The 24,610-nt window shown below is 45.1% G+C and overlaps 1 protein-coding gene across 1 annotated transcript; it reads left to right on the top strand.

The window, feature by feature from the left end:
* The first annotated feature begins 15,673 nt into the window (after positions 1–15,673).
* On the top strand, positions 15,674–18,079 carry LOC124011958 (B-cell receptor CD22-like). The gene has a single exon (XM_046325245.1). It carries the CDS (start codon positions 15,690–15,692, stop codon positions 17,736–17,738), a length of 2,049 nt encoding a protein of 682 aa, XP_046181201.1. The 5' UTR covers positions 15,674–15,689; the 3' UTR covers positions 17,739–18,079.
* Positions 18,080–24,610: the final 6,531 nt, after the last annotated feature.

The following is a 24,610-nucleotide window of genomic DNA, read 5'->3' as shown; positions in this document are numbered from 1 at the left end:
GTCAGTCAGGAAAGCTAAGGCCAGCTTCTTCAGGCAGAAGTTTGCATCCTGTAGCTCCAACTCCAAAAAGTTCTGGGACACTGTGAAATCCATGGAGAACAAGAGCACCTCCTCCCAGCTGCCCACTGCACTGAGGCTAGGGAACACGGTCACCACCGACAAATCCATGATTATCAAAAACTTCAACAAGCATTTCTCAACGGCTGGCCATGCCTTCCGCCTGGCTACTCCTACCTCGGCCAACAGCTCCGGCCCCCCCGCAGCTCCTCGCCCAAGCCTCTCCAGGTTCTCCTTTACCTAAATCCAGATAGCAGATGTTCTGAAAGAGCTGCAAAACCTGGACCCGTATAAATCAGCTGGGCTTGACAATCTGGACCCTCTATTTCTGAAACTATCCGCCGTCATTGTCGCAACCCCTATTACCAGCCTGTTCAACCTCTCTTTCATATCGTCTGAGATCCCCAAAGATTGGAAAGCTGCCACAGTCATCCCCCTCTTCAAAGGGGGAGACACCCTGGACCCAAACTGTTACAGACCTATATCCATCCTGCCCTGCCTATCTAAGGTCTTCGAAAGCCAAGTCAACAAACAGGTCACTGACCATCTCGAATCCCACTGTACCTTCTCCGCTATGCAATCTGGTTTCCGAGCCGGTCACGGGTGCACCTCAGCCACACTCAAGGTACTAAACGACATCATAACCGCCATCGATAAAAGACAGTACTGTGCAGCCGTCTTCATCGACCTTGCCAAGGCTTTTGACTCTGTCAATCATCATATTCTTATCGGCAGACTCAGTAGCCTCGGTTTTTCGGATGACTGCCTTGCCTGGTTCACCAATTACTTTGCAGACAGAGTTCAGTGTGTCAAATCGGAGGGCATGTTGTCCGGTCCTCTGGCAGTCTCTATGGGGGTGCCACAGGGTTCAATTCTCGGGCCGACTCTTTCCTCTGTATATATCAATGATGTTGCTCTTGCTGCGGGCGATTCCCTGATCCACCTCTACGCAGACGACACCATTGTATACACTTTCGGCCCGTCATTGGACACTGTGCTATCTAACCTCCAATCGAGCTTCAATGCCATACAACACTCCTTCCGTGGCCTCCAACTGCTCTTAAACGCTAGTAAAACCAAATGCATGCTTTTCAACCGATCGCTGCCTGCACCCGCATGCCCGACTAGCATCACCACACTGGATGGTTCCGACCTTGAATATGTGGACACCTATAAGTACCTAGGTGTCTGGCTAGACTGCAAACTCTCCTTCCAGACCCATATCAAACATCTCCAATCGAAAATCAAATCAAGAATCGGCTTTCTATTCCGCAACAAAGCCTCCTTCACTCACGCTGCCAAGCTTACCCTAGTAAAACTGACTATCCTACCGATCCTCGACTTTGGCGACGTCATCTACAAAATTGCTTCCAACACTCTACTCAGCAAACTGGATGCAGTTTATCACAGTGCCATCCGTTTTGTCACAAAAGCACCTTATACTACCCACCACTGCGACTTGTATGCTCTAGTCGGCTGGCCCTCGCTACATATTCGTCGCCAGACCCACTGGCTTCAGGTCATCTACAAGGCCATGCTAGGCAAAGCTCCGCCTTATCTCAGCTCACTGGTCACGATGGCAACACCCATCCGTAGCACGCGCTCCAGCAGGTGTATCTCATTGATCATCCCTAAAGCCAACACCTCATTCGGCCGCCTTTCGTTCCAGTACTCTGCTGCCTGTGACTGGAACGAATTGCAAAAATCGCTGAAGTTGGAGACTTTTATCTCCCTCACCAACTTCAAACATCAGCTAGCTGAGCAGCTAACCGATCGCTGCAGCTGTACATAATCTATTGGTAAATAGCACACCCATTTTCACCTACCTCATCCCCACAGTTTTTATTTATTTACTTTTCTGCTCTTTTGCACACCAATATCTCTACCTGTACATGATCATCTGATCATTTATCACTTCAGTGTTAATCTGCAATATTGTAATTATTCGCCTACCTCCTCATGCCTTTTGCACACATTGTATATAGACTCCCCTTTTTTCTCTGTGTTATTGACTTGTTAATTGTTTACTCCATGTGTAATTCTGTGTTGTCTGTTCACACTGCTATGCTTTATCTTGGCCAGGTCGCAGTTGCAAATGAGAACCTGTTCTCAACTAGCCTACCTGGTTAAATAAAGGTTAAATAAAAATAACAAATAAAAATGGTTGTCCTTCTGGAAGGTTCTCCCATCAAAACAGAGTAACTATGGAGCTCTGTCAGAGTGACCATCAGGTTCATGGTCACCACCCTGACCTAGGCCCTCCTCCTCCAATTGCTCAGTTTGTCCAGGTGGCCAGTTCTAGGAAGAGTGTTGCTGGTTCCAAACTCCTTCCATTTAAAAATGATGGAGGCCACTGTATTCTTGGGAACCTTCAATACTGCAGAAATGTTTTGTTACCCATCCCCAGATCTGTGCCTCGACTCAACCCTGTCTCAGAGCTCTACAGAAAATTGAATGATATTTGCTCTGACATGCACTGTCAACCGTGGGACCTTATATAGACAGGTGTGTGTCTTTCCAAATCATGTCCAATCAATTGAATTTACCAAAAGTGGACTCCAATCAAGTTATAGAATCATCTCAAGGATGATAAATGGAAACAGGATGCACCTCAATTTCGAGTCTCATACCAAAGGGTCTGAATTCTTATGTAAATAAGGTATCGGTTCTTTTATTTTTAATACATTTGCAAAAATTGCCAAAAACTTGTTTTCATTTTGTCATTATTGTGTATTGTGTGTAGATTGATAATGATTTTTTAAAAATCAACTTTAGAATAAGGCTGTAGCATAAGAAAATGTGGAAAAAGTCAAGGGGCCTGAATACTTTCCAAATGCACTGTATATTTAGGTTAAAATAAAATGTCTTCATTTATTACTATCGATTGATCAAAAGCTCTCATCATGGATCAAATTAGTCCATCGGAAAATGTAAAAGGTGGTTTCGCTTCAGACCCCTTGTGAGGATCATGATCAGTTCCTGGAGCTCCCACCTCTACATTTAGCATCTTGACCCTAGTCACTGGGGGAAAGATGCTCACAACAGACCATAGCAAGTATCCCCGAGGATTAGGCTCTGGAAGTATACCACCACATCAGCCTGCCTGTGGACACCCAACCAGAGATGTGGGCTGAGCAGTGGCAAACATTACACTAAACTACACCAAACAATACATTAATTGCACTATAACGGTGACAAATGGTGCCCACAAACTGTTAAGCCCTACATAAAGCTGTCCCAACACCTTTCCACTGCTACACCTGGCTATCAGCTGAGCCTTGTCTGACAGCGAAACGGCTGTACAAACTATGGCATAAGGGGATGACGAACGGATAAGAGACAATCCGTAATTTATGTTAAGACATTAATGAGCAAGCTAGGACGGACGTAGTCAATATAACTATTTGTTCAGCACTTTTGAAATGTACAGCGTCAGAATTCAGAACATGGGCCGTTCTTACAGTATTCTCCCTGTATTCCAAGTCAGAGCCACAGGATAAATAAGGGGACATAAGCAGACAATGAAAGCTCTTACAATATTCAATGTTGTAAATTTCTCTAGAACAGGCTATAGGCTACATGTGCACCACCAAGTCAGAACAGTAGGCTAAGTTATGAGGGGGAAAGGGACCAAATTATTAGGGTGAGGCACATGGACTACTAACAGCTTACTACACAACTTATACACTTAGCATTACTTTCAATCTGGAGCTTGGAAGACGCCGACTTGGAATTCTGAGTTGGATGACCGTTCAAAACGAGTTCTCAGTTGTCTTGAACTCACTGAAGTCTGAGATTCCCGAGTTTCTATTTGTTGTCAACTCGGCAGAAGTCATGCTGGATTGACAGCATGGCCAAAGTTGAATGTTTATTCTTTTAAGCTTGGAAAAGAGACCCTTAAACCCTAGATTTGGACCACACACCCACTCCACTGAATAGCAGGCTAGTGATGGCTTTGCACTACTTACAGTTAGCCACTGATCCCTTCCAAACCACTCATTGTTGAATTTACGATTTCCAACTTGTGTAATCTTTACGTCCAATGGCCGATGAGCATCAATGCATTTTATCTATAATTTCTCTTCATATTGGTGCGACAGGGTAGCCTAATAGAGCATTGGGCTAGTAACCGAAAGGTTGCAAGTTTGAATCGCCCAGCTGACAAGGTACAAATCTGTCGTTCTGCCCCTGAACAAGGCAGTTAACCCACTGTTCCTAGGCCGTCATTGAAAATAAGAATTTGTTTTTAACTGACTTGCCTAGTTAAATAAAGGTAAATTGTAGATTGTAGATTGTCAATTTGATTCATGATGATGACTGCTAGCTAAGATTTTGAAAGTATGATGTTGACATGATCAGTCCAATCAAATCAACGGTAGATATAATGTGATTTGATGTCATTTTATCTGTAGCCAATGACCTTGAGCCTTCCTGGATGGGCACTTCTAATATAATTCTATGGCAGCACCCAAGGGGCTTGAATTTTCTAACCACCCCTGTAGATTTTGCGGTGACGTATTTTGGAGCTGCCTTACTCAAGAAAGCAAAAATGAGACCATGTTTGTATGCGGATTTATTAACTAAATGTTTTTTTTTCTTACATTGTTTGCAAACTGATATCTGACACGTATTAATGCCAAAATAACATGCCCCACCTGCCGTGAATGATGGGTCACCACTTGGGCAGAGGAATATGCCTCGACCCCCCCCCCTCAAAAAAAAGAAGGCCTCTCTGTGGAAGAGGCTACGCCAGTACCTCGGGAAAAAGGAAAAGGTCTGCCTCCTCTGTTAGCCAGCCTGCCATCTTAGTGGTCTGCCACTAGCAGTTAGTGTAGTCAGCTCAGCTATCCCCATTGAGACCGTGTCTGTGCCTCGATCTAGGTTGGGCAAAACTAAACATGGCGATGTTCGCTCTAGCAATCTCACTGGAATAAAGACCTCCTCCATTCCTGTCATTATTGAAAGAGATTGTGATATCTCACATCTCAAAATAGGGCTACTTAATGCTAGATCCCTCACTTCCAAGGCAGTTATAGTCAATGAACTAATCACTGATCATAATCTTGATGTGATTGGCCTGACTGAAACATGGCTTAAGCCTGAAGAATTTACTGTGTTAAATGAGGCCTCTCCTCCTGGTTACACTAGTGACCATATCCCCCGCGCATTCTGCAAATGCAGAGGTGTTGCTAACATTTACAATAGCAAATGTCAATTTACAAAAAAAGAAAGACTGCATTTATCTTTTGAGCTTTAATCATGAAATCAATACAGCCTACTCAACTTTTTATAGCTACTGTTTACAGGCCTCCTGGGCCATATACAGCGTTCCTCACTGAGTTCCCTATCGGACCTTGTAGTCATGGCAGATAATATTCTAATTTTTGGTGACTTTAATATTCACATGGAAAAGTCCACAGACCCACTCCAAAAGACTTTTGGAGCCATCGTCGACTCAGTGGGTTTTGTCCAACATGTCTCCGGACCTACTCACTGTTACAGTCATACTCTGGACCTAGTTTTGTCCAACATGTCTCCGAACCTACTCACTGCCACAGTCATACTCTGGACCTGGTTTTGTCCAACATGTCTCCCAACCTACTCACTGCCACAGTCATACTCTGGACCTGGTTTTGTCCAACATGTCTCCAAACCTACTCACTGCCACAGTCAAATCAAATCAAATCAAATTTATTTATATAGCCCTTCGTACGTCAGCTGATATCTCAAAGTGCTGTACAGAAACCCAGCCTAAAACCCCAAACAGCAAACAATGCAGGTGTAAAAGCACGGTGGCTAGGAAAAACTCCCTAGAAAGGCCAAAACCTAGGAAGAAACCTAGAGAGGAACCGGGCTATGTGGGGTGGCCAGTCCTCTTCTGGCTGTGCCGGGTAGAGATTATAACAGAACATGACCAAGATGTTCAAATGTTCATAAATGACCAGCATGGTCAAATAATAATAAGGCAGAACAGTTGAAACTGGAGCAGCAGCACAGTCAGGTGGACTGGGGACAGCAAGGAGCCATCATGTCAGGTAGTCCTGGGGCACGGTCCTAGGGCTCAGGTCCTCCGAGAGAGAGAAAGAAAAAGAGAATTAGAGAGAGCATATGTGGGGTGGCCAGTCCTCTTCCGGCTGTGCCGGGTGGAGATTATAACAGAACGTGGCCAAGATGTTCAAATGTTCATAAATGACCAGCATGGTTGAATAATAGTAAGGCAGAACAGTTGAAACTGGAGCAGGAGCATGGCCAGGTGGACTGGGGACAGCAAGGAGTCCTCATGTCAGGTAGTCCTGGGACATGGTCCTAGGGCCCAGGCCAGTTGAAACTGGAGCAGCAGCATGGCCAGGTGGACTGGGGACAGCAAGGAGTCATCATGTCAGGTAGTCCTGGGGCATGGTTCTAGGGCTCAGGTCCTCCGAGAGAGAGAAAGAAAGAGAGAAGGAGAGAATTAGAGAACGCACACTTAGATTTACACAGGACACCGAATAGGACAGGAGAAGTACTCCAGATAAACAAACTGACCCTAGCCCCCCGACACAAACTACTGCAGCATAAATACTGGAGGCTGAGACAGGAGGGGTCAGGAGACACTGTGGCCCCATCCGAGGACACCCCCGGACAGGGCCAAACAGGAAGGATATAACCCCACCCACTTTGCCAAAGCACAGCCCCCACACCACTAAAGGGAAATCTTCAACCACCAACTTACCATCCTGAGACAAGGCCGAGTATAGCCCACAAAGATCTCCGACACGGTACAACCCAAGGACCTGGTTTTGTCCAACATGTCTCCGAACCTACTCACTGCCACAGTCATACTCTGGACCTGGTTTTGTCCAACATGTCTCCAAACCTACTCACTGCCACAGTCATACTCTGGACCTACTCACTGCCACAGTCATACTCTGGACCTGGTTTTGTCCAACATGTCTCCAAACCTACTCACTGCCACAGTCATACTCTGGACCTACTCACTGCCACAGTCATACTCTGGACCTGGTTTTGTCCAACATGTCTCCAAACCTACTCACTGCCACAGTCATACTCTGGACCTACTCACTGCCACAGTCATACTCTGAACCTCATTTTGTCCTGTGGAATTAATATTGTGGATCTACAATGTTTTCCCTCATAATCCTGGACTATCGGACCACCATTTTATTACGTTTGCAATCGCAACAAATAATCTGCTCAGACCCCAACCAAGGATCATCAAAAGCCGTGCTATAAATTCTCAGACAACCTGAAATTTCCTAGATGCCCTTCCAGACTCCATCCACCTACCAAAGGATATCAGAGTACAGAAATCGGTTAACCACCTAACTGAGGAACTAAATGTAAGCTTTTGCTTAATACCCTAGATGCAGTCACACCACTAAAAACAAAAAACATTTGTCATAAGAAATTAGCTCCCTGGTATACAGAACATACAGAGCCCTGAAGCAAGCTTCACGAAAATTGGAACGGACATAGAGCTACACCAAAGTAGAAGTCTTCCGATTAACTTGGAAAGGCAGTTTCAAAGATCCCTCACTGCTAATCAATCATCCTATTTTTCCAATTTAAGTGACAGCGGAGGACAGCCAGGACAGCGGAGTCAATCACCACCTTCCGGAGACACCTGAAACCCCACCTCTTTAAGGAATACCTAGGATAGGATAAGTAATCCCTCTCACCCCCCTTTAAGATTTAGATGCACTATTGTAAAGTGACTGTTCCACTGGATGTCATAAGGTGAATGCACCAATTTGTAAGTCGCTCTGGATAAGAGCGTCTGCTAAATGACTTAAATGTAAATGTAAATGTAAGTGAGGAGAATAAGAACAATCCAACATTTATTATTGATACTGTCACAAGGCTAACTAAAAAGTAGCACTCCCCAAGTGAGGATGGCTGTCACATATGCTCCCTCTCCGGCCTCAAGGTCACCAGGCTGCTCGTTATGGCGCACACCTGTCACCATCGGTACACGCATCAACGCACAATGACACTCACCTGGACTCCATCACTTCCTTGATTACCTGCCCTATACATGTCACTCCCTTTGGTTCCTTCTTGAGGCGTCACTGTTTCTGTGTCATGTCTGTGCGTTGTTCATTGGTTTTTGTTATGTTTATTTATCAAAACACACTCCCTGAACTTGTTTCCTGACTCTCAGCGCACATCGTACAGATGGCTTTCACTTCAGCAGTGACAAATTCATGAACTTCTTTGACGAAAAGATCATGATCATTAGAAAGCAAATGACTGACTCTTTAGATCTGCGTATTCCTCCAAAGCTCAGTTATCCCGAGTCTACTGCCAGGACCAAGGATCAATGGAGAAACTCAAGTGTTTTAATACTGTATCTCTTGACACATTCATGAAAATAGTAATGGCCTCTAAACCTTGAAGCTGCATACTGAACCCTAATCCAAATAAACTACTGAAAGAGCTGCTTCATGTGCTTGGCCCTACTATGTTGAACATAATAAACGTCTCTCTATCCACCGGATATGTACCAAACTCACTAAAAGTGGCAGTAATAAAGCCTCTCTTGAAAAAGCCAAACCTTGACCCAGAAAATATAAACTATCGGCCTATATCGAGTCGCCCATTCCTCTCAAACATTTTTGAAAAAGCTGTTGCACAGCAACTCACTGCCTTCCTAAAGACAAACAATGTATACGAAACGCTTCAGTCTGGTTTTAGACCCCATCATAGCACTGAGACTGCACTCGTGAAGTGAAATGAAATGACCTTTTAATGGCATCAGACCGAGGATCTGCATCTGTTCTCGTGCTCCTAGACCTTAGTGCTGCTTTTGATACCATCAATCACCACATTCTTTTGGAGAGATTGGAAACCAACATTGCCCAACCCTGGAAGCCTGTGTTTCAGACACAAGGAAGTGGATGGCGGCAAATGTTTTACTTTTAAACTTGGACAAAACAGAGATGCTTGTTCTAGGTTCCAAGAAACAAAGAGATATTCTGTTGGATCTGACAATTCATCTTGATGGTTGTACAGTCGTCTCAAATAAAACTGTGAAGGACCTCGGTGTTACTCTGGACCCTGATCTCTCTTTTAACGAACATATCAAAACTGTTTCAAGGACAGCTTTTTTCCATCTACGTAACATTGCAAAAATATGAAACTTTCTGTAAAGAAATGATGCAGAAAAATGTATCCATGCTTTTGTCACTTCTAGATTAGACTACTGCAATGCTCTACTTTCTGGCTACCCGGATAAAGCACTAAATAAACTTCAGTTAGTGCTAAACACGGCTGCTAGAATCTTGACTAGAACCCCAAAATGTGTTCATATTACTCCAGTGTTAGCCTCTCTACACTGGCTTCCTGTGCAGTCTAGGGCTGAATTAAAGGTTTTACTGCTAACCAACAAAGCATTCCATGGGCTTGCTCCTACCTATCTCTCTGATTTGGTCCTGCCGTACATACCTACAAGTACGCTACGGTCACAAGACGCAGGCCTCCTAATTGTCCCTATAATTTCTAAGCAAACAGCTGGAGGCAGGGCTTTCTCCTACAGCGCTCTATTTTTATGGAATGGTCTGCCTACCCATGTGAGAGATGCAGACTCGGTCTCAATCTTTAAGTCTTTACTGAAGACTCATCTCTTCAGTGGGTCATATGATTGAGTGTAGTCTGGCCCAGGGGTGTGAAGGTGAACGGAAAGGCTCTGGAGCAAAGAATTCCAAGCATCTGCCTCTAACCCTAGGAAGCTCTTTGCCACCTTCTCCTCCCTCCTGAATCCTCCTCCCCCTCCCCCACCCTCCTCCCTCTCTGCAGATGACTTCGTCAACCATTTTGAAAAGAAGGTCGACGACATCCGATCCTCGTTTGCTAAGTCAAACGACACCGCTGGTTCTGCTCACACTGCCCTACCCTGTGCTCTGACCTCTTTCTCCCCTCTCTCTCCAGATGAAATCTCGCGTCTTGTGACGGCCGGCCGCCCAACAACCTGCCCGCTTGACCCTATCCCCTCCTCTCTTCTCCAGACCATTTCCGGAGACCTTCTCCCTTACCTCACCTCGCTCATCAACTCATCCCTGACCGCTGGCTACGTCCCTTCCGTCTTCAAGAGAGCGAGAGTTGCACCCCTTCTGAAAAAACCTACACTCGATCCCTCCGATGTCAACAATTACAGACCAGTATCCCTTCTTTCTTTTCTCTCCAAAACTCTTGAACGTGCCGTCCTTGGCCAGCTCTCCCGCTATCTCTCTCTGAATGACCTTCTTGATCCAAATCAGTCAGGTTTCAAGACTAGTCATTCAACTGAGACTGCTCTCCTCTGTATCACGGAGGCGCTCCGCACTGCTAAAGCTAACTCTCTCTCCTCTGCTCTCATCCTTCTAGATCTATCGGCTGCCTTCGATACTGTGAACCATCAGATCCTCCTCTCCACCCTCTCCGAGTTGGGCATCTCCGGTGCGGCCCACGCTTGGATTGCGTCCTACCTGACAGGTCGCTCCTACCAGGTGGCGTGGCGAGAATCTGTCTCCTCACCACGCGCTCTCACCACTGGTGTCCCCAGGGCTCTGTTCTAGGCCCTCTCCTATTCTCGCTATACACCAAGTCACTTGGCTCTGTCATAACCTCACATGGTCTCTCCTATCATTGCTATGCAGACGACACACAATTAATCTTCTCCTTTCCCCCTTCTGATGACCAGGTGGCGAATCGCATCTCTGCATGTCTGGCAGACATATCAGTGTGGATGACGGATCACCACCTCAAGCTGAACCTCGGCAAGACGGAGCTGCTCTTCCTCCCGGGGAAGGACTGCCCGTTCCATGATCTCGCCATCACGGTTGACAACTCCATTGTGTCCTCCTCCCAGAGCGCTAAGAACCTTGGCGTGATCCTGGACAACACCCTGTCGTTCTCAACCAACATCAAGGCGGTGGCCCGTTCCTGTAGGTTCATGCTCTACAACATCCGCAGAGTACGACCCTGCCTCACACAGGAAGCGGCTCAGGTCCTAATCCAGGCACTTGTCATCTCCCGTCTGGATTACTGCAACTCGCTGTTGGATAGGCTCCCTGCCTGTGCCATTAAACCCCTTCAACTCATCCAGAACGCCGCAGCCCGTCTGGTGTTCAACCTTCCCAAGTTCTCTCACGTCACCCCGCTCCTCCGTTCTCTCCACTGGCTTCCAGTTGAAGCTCGCATCCGCTACAAGACCATGGTGCTTGCCTACGGAGCTGTGAGGGGAACGGCACCTCAGTACCTCCAGGCTCTGATCAGGCCCTACACCCAAACAAGGGCACTGCGTTCATCCACCTCTGGCCTGCTCGCCTCCCTACCACTGAGGAAGTACAGTTCCCGCTCAGCCCAGTCAAAACTGTTCGCTGCTCTGGCCCCCCAATGGTGGAACAAACTCCCTCACGACGCCAGGACAGCGGAGTCAATCACCACCTTCAGGAGACACCTGAAACCCCACCTCTTTAAGGAATACCTAGGATAGGATAAGTAATCCCTCTCACCCCCCCCCCCCCCTTTAAGATTTAGATGCACTATTGTAAAGTGACTGTTCCACTGGATGTCATAAGGTGAATGCACCAATTTGTAAGTCGCTCTGGATAAGAGCGTCTGCTAAATGACTTAAATGTAATGTAAATGTCCCCAGTCCACCCCAGTCCACCTGCTGCTGCTCCAGTTTCAACTGTTCTGCTTGCGGCTATTGAACCCTGACCTGTTCATCGGACGTGCTACCTTGTCCCGGACATGCTGTTTTCGACTCTCTCTCTCTACCGCACCTGCTGTCTCTAACTCTGAATGAAAAGCTATGAAAAGCCAACTGACATTTACTCCTGAGCTGCTGACCTGTTCCACGCTCTACAACCACTGTGATTATTATTATTTGACCATGCTGGTCATCTATGAACGTTTGAACATCTTGGCCATGTACTGTTATAATCTCCACCCGGCACAGCCAGAAGAGGACTGGCCACCCCTCAAAGCCTGATTCCTCTCTAGGTTTCTTCCTAAGTTCCGGCCTAGGTTCCTGCCTTTCTAGAGAGTTTTTCCTAGCCACCATGCTTCTACATCTGCATTGCTTGCTGTTTGGGGTTTTAGGCTGGGTTTCTGTATAGCACTTGGCTGATGTAAAAAGGACTTTATCAATATATTTGATTGATTAATGCAAATAAACAAAGCTTTGTAATGCTCTCTAGTGTCCCCTGGCTAAACAAGGTGAGACATGCAGAGTCATGCCTTGGTCTATGGTCGATCATGCAGAGTCATGCCTTGGTCTATGGTCGATCATGCAGAGTCATGCCTTGGTCTATGGTCGATCATGCAGAGTCATGCTTAGGTCTATGGTCGATCATGCCACATATAATACATTTACTTCAGTTTGAATGTGTATGTAGTTCTAAAATCATTCATACAGTGTGGTAGAAACACAGATGACATGTTCAATAATTGATAAATTACCCTAACCCCCCCATCCATGATTTCGGACTCCTTTCCTATACTGAATGAGTTGGTGACAGTGAGGAGAGGAGAGGAGCCTCAACTCTTGATGGTGAAGTCGTCACCCTTCTGCTCAATGATTGTGGTTGGCTTGAGACCCTTGTGCATCTTGACAAGCATCTCAGGTACAGCTAAAGCACATAATAGAAACAAAAGAAAAGTAATTTATAAGAGTACAATACACGCTCATGAACATCTTCTCTGCCTTCTCACCCATTGCTTTAAGAAACTCCTCATGGTTCTCCTGACTGTGGATCTTCATCCTGTTCCATTGAATACCCATGTTTAGCTCAGTGGACCTGTTGGCTCCTTCAGTATTGTGACTAACAGCAGGCAGTAGTTTAACCTCGAGACAAATCAAATGGATGGTAAGTCCATATGTTGTGACAGGTGTCTTCATTAAGACAGAACTCTCCCCTCTCACTTTCTCTCTCCCTTTGTCCCTCTCACGCACACATATTGGTCACTATGACCAGAGTTTTTTTTTTTTTTTGGGGGGGGGGGGGGGGAGTGCTGAAGAAGTGCTGAAATTCATCAGCGACATTTAAATGATCTGACAACACAAATAACTGTCAAGGGCAGAAAATCATTCACCGAGACATGTTTCTATTTTCTTGGCATTTTAATGCACATTGGATATTTCACAGATAAATATTGACATTCAGACAACTGAGTTCTGAAGTTCTGGTCACTTAGTATTTTCTTCACAGATGAAAAGAAGTAGATGGTTATAGGTACTCACTGTTGGCTTCTGATGGTTCACAGAAAATAGCTTTCCCAGTGAAGACACATTGTCAATTCCAAGTCAGAGATATGCCTCACTGACTAATGTGACCATCCATCTTCTGCAGTTGAATCAAAGTGACTCGGCCCAGAAAGGGAGCTTTTGTCTCTCTGAGGGCCAGGCCTCGGAGATGAAAACATACGAGGAGAGAGCAAAACACAGTGTTTTCTTCCTGAACACAATAGGAAGCAAACACTGACACATTCTATACAATAGTGTTATGTTTTACATTTAAGCCAATTAGCAGGCACTCTTATCCAGAGCGACTTATAATAGTGAGTGCATACATTTTTATAATTATTTATACTGGTCCCCCATGGAGAATTGAACCCACAACCCAGGTGTTTCAAGTGTCATGCTTAACCAACTGAACCACTAATGGAAAGCACAGAAAAATTAAGAAAATAGCACACATGAAAAAATGTATTTTCCTTCACACACTTCAGCATGTATTCTTTAACTAGGCAAGTCTGTTAAGAACAAACTCTTATTGACGCCCAAACCCTAAGCCAATTTTGTGCCGCCCTATGAGACTCCCAATCACAGCCAGCCTGGAATCAAACCAGAAACTACAACAATGTCTCTTGCATTGAGATGCAGTGCCTTAGACCGCTGCGCCACTCAGGAGCCCAAATGTGGCCGTAGATATTGACGATAACCAGAAAACCCTGTGGCAAGTCAACAGTGTTGCTCCAGAGCCTGTAAAACAAAAGTATAATCCCATCTTTAACTGCAAGAATCGGACAATGATTTCCATTCTACAGTACATGAAGTTGGTTTTCAGGTTAGGCCCAGTTTAGTGACTGTTGGATGTTAGGTTAGATTAAAATGTATATTGCTGGAGAATAGTCATAGGAGAGAGGAAGCTGTGTGATTACAATTGTTTCTGTCAACGTCCTACACTCAGGGATTGAACCCCGATCTCTAGTGTGGAGCAGTATATGTGCCTTGAGCCGTTAGCATTACTGCTAGGCATTAGCGCTAGGCATTAACGCTAGGCATTAGCGCTAGGCATTCTGCGCTAGGTATTTGCGCTAGGCATTAGCCCTAGGCATTTGCGCTAGGCATTTGCGCTAGGCATTAGGCCTAGGCATTTGCGCTAGGCATTTGCGCTAGGCATTTGCGCTAGGCATTTGCGCTAGGCATTTGCGCTAGGCATTTGCGCTAGGCTCTGCACAGGTCCTACAGTCTTATAGGTTAACTTCATTCCATGCAACCACTTTCAGATCTTGGCTCACTATAATCATATTTCAAAAAGGACTTTAGTAGCAAGTAAAAGTAGCAACTGAAGAAGATGCTGACATCAAAATGTGTAGACTTCCTGCTATGGAAAAGATGTTCACACTTCTAAGGACGCTTGATCACGCAGTACTTTGGACCTCTGTGTGAGAACCAAGAAGTCTAGAGAAATGTATAGAATGTAAAGAAGTTTATTTTTTTAATTAAAAAAGCACACGTGCACACACACTAAAAGAAAAGTGAGATGGCTCGATCTTTATCAAAGTTGTGAGGACAACACATCTTGTGAAATTACTCAATAGGAACAAACAACAGCAGCTTCGTGTTAGATGTTATAGATTAGGTCTTCCGCTCTGTTAGGGTCACTCTCTGGCAAAGGAGCAGTTGAATATAGCTTTTTGAATAAAAACAGATACAGCTTCACATATGTTTGTATAAGACCTGAACATATTTGCCTCAACCCCCTAGAAAGAATAACGTGATCAACGTGATTCCATAGTCAACAGACTGTAAACTAGGCCTTCAAGTTGGTCATATTTAGTAATTTCCTCCATGTAGTCATCACTGAGCTACAGAAGGACCACAACCTCAACCCCCTAGAAAGAATAACGTGATCAACGTGATTCCATAGTCAACAGACTGTAAACTAGGCCTTCAAGTTGGTCATATTTAGTAATTTCCTCCATGTAGTCATCATATAGTACTTTATACTTTTATGAATCTACTTATACTCTCTATAAGTCCTTGGGTATGTGCATAGGCTACCCATATGCACATCTGTACATATACATGGATGTTAATGTGGGACTAAGTGCATGCAATATAACTCATTGTGGCCTCAATGTCCACCCTGTAAGATACTTATCTTGATAAACAAACACACTTGGAAAGTTCAGATCTGTATCAGGAACTTAGGCTCGTCCTCCTTTAGGCAGTAAGACCCATTCTCAACACTTTGTTCGACTGCACTGCCAGTGAGCTTTCTTTCACATTCTAACTGATGGCCATCACATTGGCAAGAGATATGTTTGTAGGACTACTCCTCTTTATATCCAGTCTGTTGGCTGTAGATGCAATGAGTTGCGATGAGAAGAACGTTTGTGTTTTAGAGGGATCGTCAGTGAACATGAGCTGCAATTTCTCAAATGATGATGACAATTTGTTGTCAGATTTTAGCAATTTATTCTGGTTTAACAATGACAACAAGAAGAAATGGAAGGACAAGACCATTCCCGAGGACTTAACAGATGACAAAGCGTATTCCGGACGTTTTAAGTGGCTGTTTGATGTTTCAGGAAGGTTTATAAAACACAACGCCTCCTTCTCAATCACGAAAACTCTCCAAGTCAAAGATCTAAGAAAGAGTGACACCGCTGTCTATCGCGTTATGGTTCCGTCAGAGAACTCCGGATGGAAATTAATCAAAACTGGAATCACTGTTACTGTCACAGCTCTTAAGGTGACAAAGTATACAACCACTGTGAACAACGGACAGAAAGTAACACTGACCTGTAGCACCACCTGTACTCTGAGTGACAATCTCAACCCCAACTACATCTGGTACAAGAACGGACAACAGCTTACCAACCCAAAGACCCTGAATGTCAACCTGTACCTAGACCCAGTCAGCAGTCAGGATGCAGGCAGTTACATCTGTGCTGTAAAAGACAGTGAGAAGCTCCACTCCCCTGCACTCTGTCTCCTTGGTAACTGCTGGGATGTGACACACCAACACAAGACCATCTGCGCCTTCGCCGGGACTAACATTGAACTCCTTTGCAATTACACATATCCCAGTAATCAAACCATCACAGACAGAATCTGGTCAAAATCTGGTATCAAATACTTGGACAATGATCGCATAGAGTATCGTGGTAAGAAGGAGAACGATTGCACCCTGCGAATCACAGACCTGAGAGAGAGTGACTCTGGTTATTACACATTCTCATTAGAAACGCAAGGGGTTCCAAAGTACAGTGATCCATTTGGGGTCAATCTGTCTGTCACAAACTTACAAGTAGAAGTTACTCCTCCTGTTGCAAATGAGGGAGATCTCGTCATTATCTCCTGCATGACCTCCTGTCCAAACTTCAGTGACTTACTTGTGTACAAGAACAACGCCTCTGCCACTGGCAAGTCCAAGACCATGATCCTCGATGCCGTCAGCAGTAAGGATGCAGGCAGATACTTCTGTGTTGTAAGAGGCTTTGAGGATTTTCCATCCCTTGCTGCTACACTGGTTGTGAGATATGGCCCGAAGAACACTTCAGTGTCCGTTAGTGGTGAAATAGACGAGGGCAGTCCAGTGACTCTGACCTGCAGCAGTGATGCCAACCCACCAGTGAAGTCTTACACTTGGTACATGAGGAATGGGACTGAAGTGAGCGTCTTACAGACAGGAGCAGGAAGAGACAAGTACATCATCCCCAATGTCAGTCTGGGAGACAAGACCCAGTACTACTGTAGGGCTGAGAACAAGATGGGAGCTCAGAACTCTACTGCCTTGGACCTCAACACAGGTGTGTTTTTTCCAGTGTCTGTTTTGGCTTCTGTACTGGGGGTGGTTGGGGTTGTCCTAGCTGCTAAAGCTTCAGTTCTCATCTACTGTACACTGAAGAGGAGACGCACAGCAGGAAGTGGTGTCAGAGATGGAAAGGGTGTCAGACCAAGTATTTGTGTCAGAGGAGGAAGGGGTGTCAGAGAAGAAAGTGGTGTCAGAGGAGGTTGGGATGTCAGAGGAGGAAGTGGTGTCAGAGGAGGTTGTGATGTCAGAGGAGGAAGTGGTGTCAGAGGAGGTTGTAATGTCGGAGGAGGAAGTGGTGTCAGAAGAGGTTGTGATGTCAGAGGAGGTTGTGATGTCAGAGGAGGAAGTGGTGTCAGAGAAGAAAGTGGTGTCAGAGGAGGTTGTGATGTCAGAGGAGGAAGTGGATCCAGAGAAGGTTGTGATGTCAGAGCAGACACACAAACCATCTATTATGCCAATAACGATTCCTCAAACTCAGATGTGAGTGAGACGACCAGCGCCTGTATCTATGAAACCATTGATGATATGCACCTAGACCCTGATGAATATAATGACATACAGGATGACGACTACACAAGTCTTCAGAGAGATGCTTGCCCATCCTTGTATGACACCATCCCCAAGAAAGCGTCACCACAGGACCTGGAATGAAGGGTTACCTACAACACCAAACCAAAGACAGGCCTTACACCTTTTTTATGCCATTGGCTTTGTTACAGAATCCCCCTGCAGAGGGCATTGTGGGACTCATTTCCAGCCTGCTTGTTGTTGTTGTTTATGTCTGGCTGGCAACAAGTAGTTTAGCTCCCCCTCACATGAGTGATAAAATCACCTCCAGCTCGTGGCTTCAGCCAATCAGACTTTCCCCATGCACACCACACCATACTGTACTGATCATGTGTAAGGGAATTTTAATGTTTGTGCTTTTCATATAACTAATTTCTGTATTCATGCAAGTGGCTGACTGTACAAATCCTCACTTATCTATCTGTTAGAGCATGGGATTGAGGGTGGTGGTGGGGGATGGGGGGTAGAGAGTTGGTTGTTTGATTTTTCCATTTGCCTGTAAAATACTGAAAAGCCTAATAAAAGAAACTTGTTTAAAATAAGCATTAAATAATGGTGATTCATATTTAATACATCTTCTTTGTGGACCCCATAGTAAAGTAAAAACGCTTCACACTTTAACTAATAAATAACCAATGTGCTGTGACATTCATTCATTCTGCGACAGAGGCTGTAATCACATAGGACAGTCACAACCTAGAATGCATTGGTCTCTGACAAATTCCAGAACTCAATCAATGTATATCATTTCCTGTGTTTGTAGTGTTCCGTAATCGATGCATTCTAGGTTATCTACATAAATTACAATCAAAGATGTGATGGCGGTTCTCTTTTATTGATTTGTCCACATTCACAGGCAAGTGGATAGATTCTAGAACTGCCTTCCTAAAGACAGAACTCATGTACAGTGCATTCACACCCTGTACCATGTACGCTGGGAGTCGGGAAGCAAATACAGGGAGTGAATTTAATAATAAATTAAACTAAACAAGAAACACAAGTAGCGTACAGACACTATACACAGAAACAGAATCAATAACGCCTGGGGAATGAACCAAAGGGAGTGACAGATATAGGGGAGGTAATCAGGAAGGTGATGGAGTCCAGGTGAGTGTCATGAGACAGAGTCAATAACGCCTGGGGAATGAACCAAAGGGAGTGACAGATATAGGGGAGGTAATCAGGAAGGTGATGGAGTCCAGGTGAGTGTCATGAGACAGAGTCAATAACGCCTGGGGAATGAACCAAAGGGAGTGACAGATATAGGGGAGGTAATCAGGAAGGTGATGGAGTCCAGGTGAGTGTCATGAGACAGAGTCAATAACACCTGGGGAATGAACCAAAGGGACTGACAGATATAGGTGAGTGGGGAGGTAATCAGGAAGGTGATGGAGTCCAGGTGAGTGTCATGAGACAGAGTCAATAACACCTGGGGAATGAACCAAAGGGAGGGACTGATATAGGGGAGGTAATCAGGAAGGTGATGGAGTCCAGGTGAGTGTCATGAGACAGAGTCAATAACACCTGAGGAATGAACCAAAGGGACTGACAGATATAGGGGAGGTAATCAGGAAGGTGATGGAGTCCAGGTGAGTCTCACGCAGGTGTGTGTAACGATGGTGGCAGGTGTGTGAAATGATGAGTAAACTGGCGACGAAGAGCGCCGGAGAGGGGGATTAGACGTGACAGTACTCCCTCCCTGACAGCCGCAGGACCCCAACCAGAGGGCCGGTCCCGAGGACCTGGAGTGGGCCGATCACTTCTGCTGAGGTGCGGGAACCTGCAGAGCCGGCTGAGGAGTGGGAACCTGTTGAGCCGGCTGTGGAGTGGCTGAGGCGCGGGAACCTGTAGAGCCGGCTGAGGAGTGGGAACCTGTTGAGCCGGCTGTGGAGTGGCTGAGGCGCGGGAACCTGTAGAGCCGGCTGAGGAGTGGGAACCTGTAGAGACGGCTGAGGAGTGGGAACCTGTAGAGACGGCTGAGGAGTGGGAACCTGTTGAGACGGCTGAGGAGTGGGAACCTGTAGAGACGGCTGAGGAGTGGGAACCTGTAGAGCCGGCTGAGGAGTGGGAACCTGTAGAGCCGGCTGAGGAGTGGGAACCCGGCTGAGGAGTGGGAACCTGTAGAGACGGCTGAGGAGTGGGAACCTGTAAGCCGGCTGAGGAGTGGGAACCTGTAGAGACGGCTGAGGAGTGGGAACCTGTAGAGACGGCTGAGGAGTGGGAACCTGTAGAGACGGCTGAGGAGTGGGAACCTGTAGAGCCGGCTGAGGAGTGGGAACCTGTAGAGCCGGCTGAGGAGTGGGAGAGCCGGCTGTAGGAGTGGGAACCTGTAGAGCCGGCTGAGGAGTGGGAACCTGTAGAGCCGGCTGAGGAGTGGGAACCTGTAGAGCCGGCTGAGGAGTGGGAACCTGTAGAGCTGTGTTGGTTCCGTTTTTCTGTGCTCTGTTTTATTTACTTAACAAATAAGGAACACTCTAAATGTGCACTTATAAATCACAACCATTTTAATCAAAATACAGCTGTAGACAGAAGTCAAAGATCAAACATCACACATACAACTGAGTTCTGCCCCAAAGGAAAAGTCTAAGTTGCTTTTATCATGCTTGCAGTCAACATGCTGTGATGTCACTTCATATGTCATTGCCTGCTACTCCTCAGACCAAGCCCATGCATACACAGAAATTTGGGCAAATATATAATTTAATAAACCCGGAAATATCACATTTACATGAGTATTCAGACCTTTTACACAGTACTTTGTTGTCACAAAGCAAGTCACTCTGTTCACAACGTTGACATCAGCAAACCACTTGCCCACAGGACGCCATACACTGTATCAGCAGGCTGCATTACCTCCAGGTCAGTACTGCTGTATCAGCAGGCTGCAGTACCTCCAGGTCAGTACTGCTGTATCAGCAGGCTGCAGTACCTCCAGGTCAGTACTGCTGTATCAGCAGGCTGCAGTACCTCCAGGTCAGTACTGCTGTATCAGCAGGCTGTAGTACCTCCAGATCAGTACTGCTGTATCAGCAGGCTGCAGTACCTCCAGGTCAGTACTGCTGTATCAGCAGGCTGCAGTACCTCCAGGTCAGTACTGCTGTATCAGCAGGCTGCAGTACCTCCAGGTCAGTACTGCTGTATCAGCAGGCTGCAGTACCTTCAGGTCAGTACTGCTGTATCAGCAGGCTGCAGTACCTCCAGGTCAGTACTGCTGTATCAGCAGGCTGCAGTACCTCTGTATCAGCAGGCTGCAGTAACTCCAGGTCAGTACTGCTGTATCAGCAGGCGGCAGTACATCCAGGTCAGTACTGCTGTATCAGCAGGTTGCAGTACCTCCAGGTCAGTACTGCTGTATCAGCAGGCTGCAGTACCTTCAGGTCAGTACTGCTGTATCAGCAGGCTGCAGTACCTCCAGGTCAGTACTGCTGTATCAAAACTTGAGACATCTGTGGGCATTATGTTGTGATAAAACTGCACATTTTAGAGTGGCCTTTGATTGTCCCCAGCACAAGGTGCACCTGTGTAATGATCATGCTGTTTAATCAGCTTCTTGATATGCCACACCTGTCAGATGGATGGATCATCTTGGCAAAGGAGAAATGCTCACTAACAGGGATGTAAACAAATTTGTGCACAAAATTTGAGAGCAATAAGCTTTTTTTGTGGATGGAACATTTCTGGGATAATTTATTTCAGCTCATGAAACATGGGACCAACACTTTATATGAATAGTTTATATTTTGTTCTGTGTATTTATAAAAAAAAAATATATATATATAAAAAAATCTTACATATTTTAATTTGCGTAATAATATAAGCTCTTCTATAAAGGATTGTTACCTATAACAAGGGCTGGCAGTAGGAATTCAACATTTTAGTAAACTGATGTGGGATCCTTACACTCATTCACTTACCCCCCCACTCATTCACTCACTGAGTGATGACAGGATCAGTAATACCGTCCTCCTCCTCAGGACTCCCTTCCATCTGCATAGTGATCCCTGGGAGAGTTGTGGTCAATATTATGGGCAATACAGATGTTTCAGCATTTTATGAGACTTTGTGAAGCTTTCATTTGTAATCCAAAATATGTTATTACAGTGTTACTTTAGTATTAAAAGGGATTTAGATTTTAATTCTGTAGTTGTTCTACATTTTATAAATATTCAACACAGCTGTAATGTTCCAAAAGAGGAGGTTCAGTCTGTCATTTCCAAGCAGCTGGCTGATGGCTCCTTGATCAACGAGGTCCTGGTTGATTGCTTCGTTGCCTAGGGACACCATGGATCTCAGCAGCCTCACACAGTAACACATCTGAGACTTCTTACTGCCCTCCCTCCAGTGCCATGGAAACTATGGCCCTGTCCAATGTAGGCATATGTTTGGCAGAAGAGGCTGAATAAATTCAATCTCCCATCAATTAAACCAAGTAACCACGGAGATATTCAATGAAATTCAGTCATCAAAAGTGGCCAAAAAAATGTCCTAGCTAGTCCCTTAAACCATAAACCAAAAGGAATTAAATGGTGGCCATTAATTTGGGGTAGTCTATCTGCAACTTCACTCATACAAACCACTAATACCACTCCTCTCCTCACCTTGCTCGGCACACCACTGCAACAGCAGCAGATGGCAGGTTGTATCCCTGACCTTGTCATGTAGTCGTCCAGCATCAGTGGAGCCACGGTGGCCAGAGCCTGCAGCTGCAGCGCCTCCTGCTGGACAGGGGTCCAGTTGCGTGACTGGCCCTCAGGGGAGCAGCAGTACATTTACATTTACATTTAAGTCATTTAGCAGACGCTCTTATCCAGAGCGACTTACAAATTGGTGCATTCACCTTATGACATCCACAGTAGACTTCAATAGGTGCAGCAGGTTCAACACAGCCTTCTTTGAACAGCTAGCAGACACAAACATTGTCTATGAAGTTATAGTTTATAACACATCGGAAACGCAATAGTCAGAAAGTATTAATAATTTGTTTGTACTTTGGAATGTTTTTCAGTCTATCAATAAAACACTAACGTAAAATAATGCAGCTAATTGACCCTTGACCTAACGGAAGTATAGACGACATGGAGCTCTGTGACTCATTCATACAGAAGCAGATCTTCTGTGCCCTCTGTGCCTTTAACATAAGGCTCCAGTTCATATCTGTAAAACAAAACATAAATATGATTGTAGGAAATGGAATTCATCGAAAAAGAGCTCTTGACATTGACAGAGGTCGACTGTAAGTGACTGCTATGATTGGTCGTTCCTTCGAGAGCTACTAGCTACATTATCTTATGGATTAAAGCCATATGACATACACGACAGAGGCTACCCTATTCCCTTCATAGTGCTCTAGTTTTGACCAGAGCGGTGTAGTGTAATATTAAAGGAATAGGATGCCATTTGGGACGCATACAGAAACCAATTCACCTGTCCTTTTTAGCAATTCATGTTTTGAATTGCGGTGGCTGCTGTTATTGTTATTTACCAGAGGAGCTGGAAAGCATCTGAAGAGTCTGCAAGACCTGGTGCAGCTGTTAGAGCACAATGAGCTGGCTGAGACGCTGGTCCTGTCCATGGACCTCCTGGAGAACCTGTCTACTGTCAAGCTCCAGGTCTTGCAGACTCTTTTTATTTTTACATGTTCGAGGACAAGTACATTAGAGTGTCTAGTTTGATAAACAGACACCTCACAAGCCCTCAACTGGCAGCTTCATTAAATAGTACCAGCAAAACACCAGTCTCAACGTGAACAGTGAAGAGGCAACTCCGGGATGCTGGACTTCTAGGCAGAGTTCCTCTGTCCAGTGTCTGTGTTATTTTGACACTGGACAGAGGAACTCTGCCTAGAAGACCAGCATCCTCGGAAACGGCTCTTCACTGTTGATGTTGAGACTGATGTTTTGCGGGTACTATTTAATGAAGCTGCCAGTTGAGAGCTTGTGAGGCCCAAAAGTTATTTTCGGTCATAGGAGACAGTAGCAGCAACATTATGTACAAAATAAGTAAAAAAATAAGTTACAAGCAATGCAAAAAAAGGAACAAAAAAACACAGTTGGTTAGGAGCATGAAAAAAGTCAGCCATCTTCTCTGGCGCCATGATACTATAGAATGACGTTGTGAGTAACAGCAAATTTTCCAGGACATAGACATGTCTTATATGGGCAGAGAGCTCAAACTCTTGTTAATCTAAATGCACTGGCTAATTTACAATAGCTATTACAGTGAAAAAATACCATGCTATTGATTGAGGAGAGTGCACAACAACAACAACAAATCCATCACGGCAACTGATTTGATACATTCACCTTTGAAGGTAAATAATGTACTTGCATTCAGTAATCTTGCTCTGATTTGTCATCCTGAGGGTCCCAGAGATAAAATGTAGCATAGCTTTGTTTGATTAAAAATCCATTTTTATGTTCAAATGTAGGAACTGGTTTCTGGCTCCACACCCACCCCACTATCTAGATGTGTGAACGTTAGTGTATAAACTAGTGATCCATCATGTACATTCCTGGGAGTGTGTAAGCTAAAATGTTGTATTATCATATCATTTTTACATGTACTTTTGATACATTTACATTACATTTAAGTCATTTAGCAGACGCTCTTATCCAGAGCAACTTACAAATTGGTGCATTCACCTTATGACATCCGCATGATACTTAAGTAATTTACTCAAGTGTTTTTTTTACAGGGTTACTTTTACTTTTACTTGGGTCATTTTCTATTAAGGTGTCTTTACTTTTACTCAAGTATGACAACTGGGTACTTTTTCCACCACTGTGTACAACTCATGGTTTTCAGGTAGTTGCCATTAAAAACATTGCAAATACCTGGAAGAATTATAACTACTTTCAACGCATCTCACAAAAACACCTGCTTATGTGGATGTGTTGGCATCGGAACGTAACTCAATGCGACCGACACACCGAAGTACGCGTGTATAAGTTACTATG

Source organism: Oncorhynchus gorbuscha, linkage group LG24, assembly GCF_021184085.1.
Source record: "Oncorhynchus gorbuscha isolate QuinsamMale2020 ecotype Even-year linkage group LG24, OgorEven_v1.0, whole genome shotgun sequence".
In the NCBI taxonomy this organism is placed as follows: Eukaryota; Metazoa; Chordata; class Actinopteri; order Salmoniformes; family Salmonidae; genus Oncorhynchus; species Oncorhynchus gorbuscha.
This window is presented reverse-complemented; position numbering and strand designations above follow the sequence as displayed.

What these genes read in the sequence shown, in the direction of transcription:
- LOC124011958 (XM_046325245.1), top strand. Translation starts at nt 15,690, where the DNA reads ATGAGCTGCAATTTCTCAAATGATGATGACAATTTGTTGTCAGATTTT.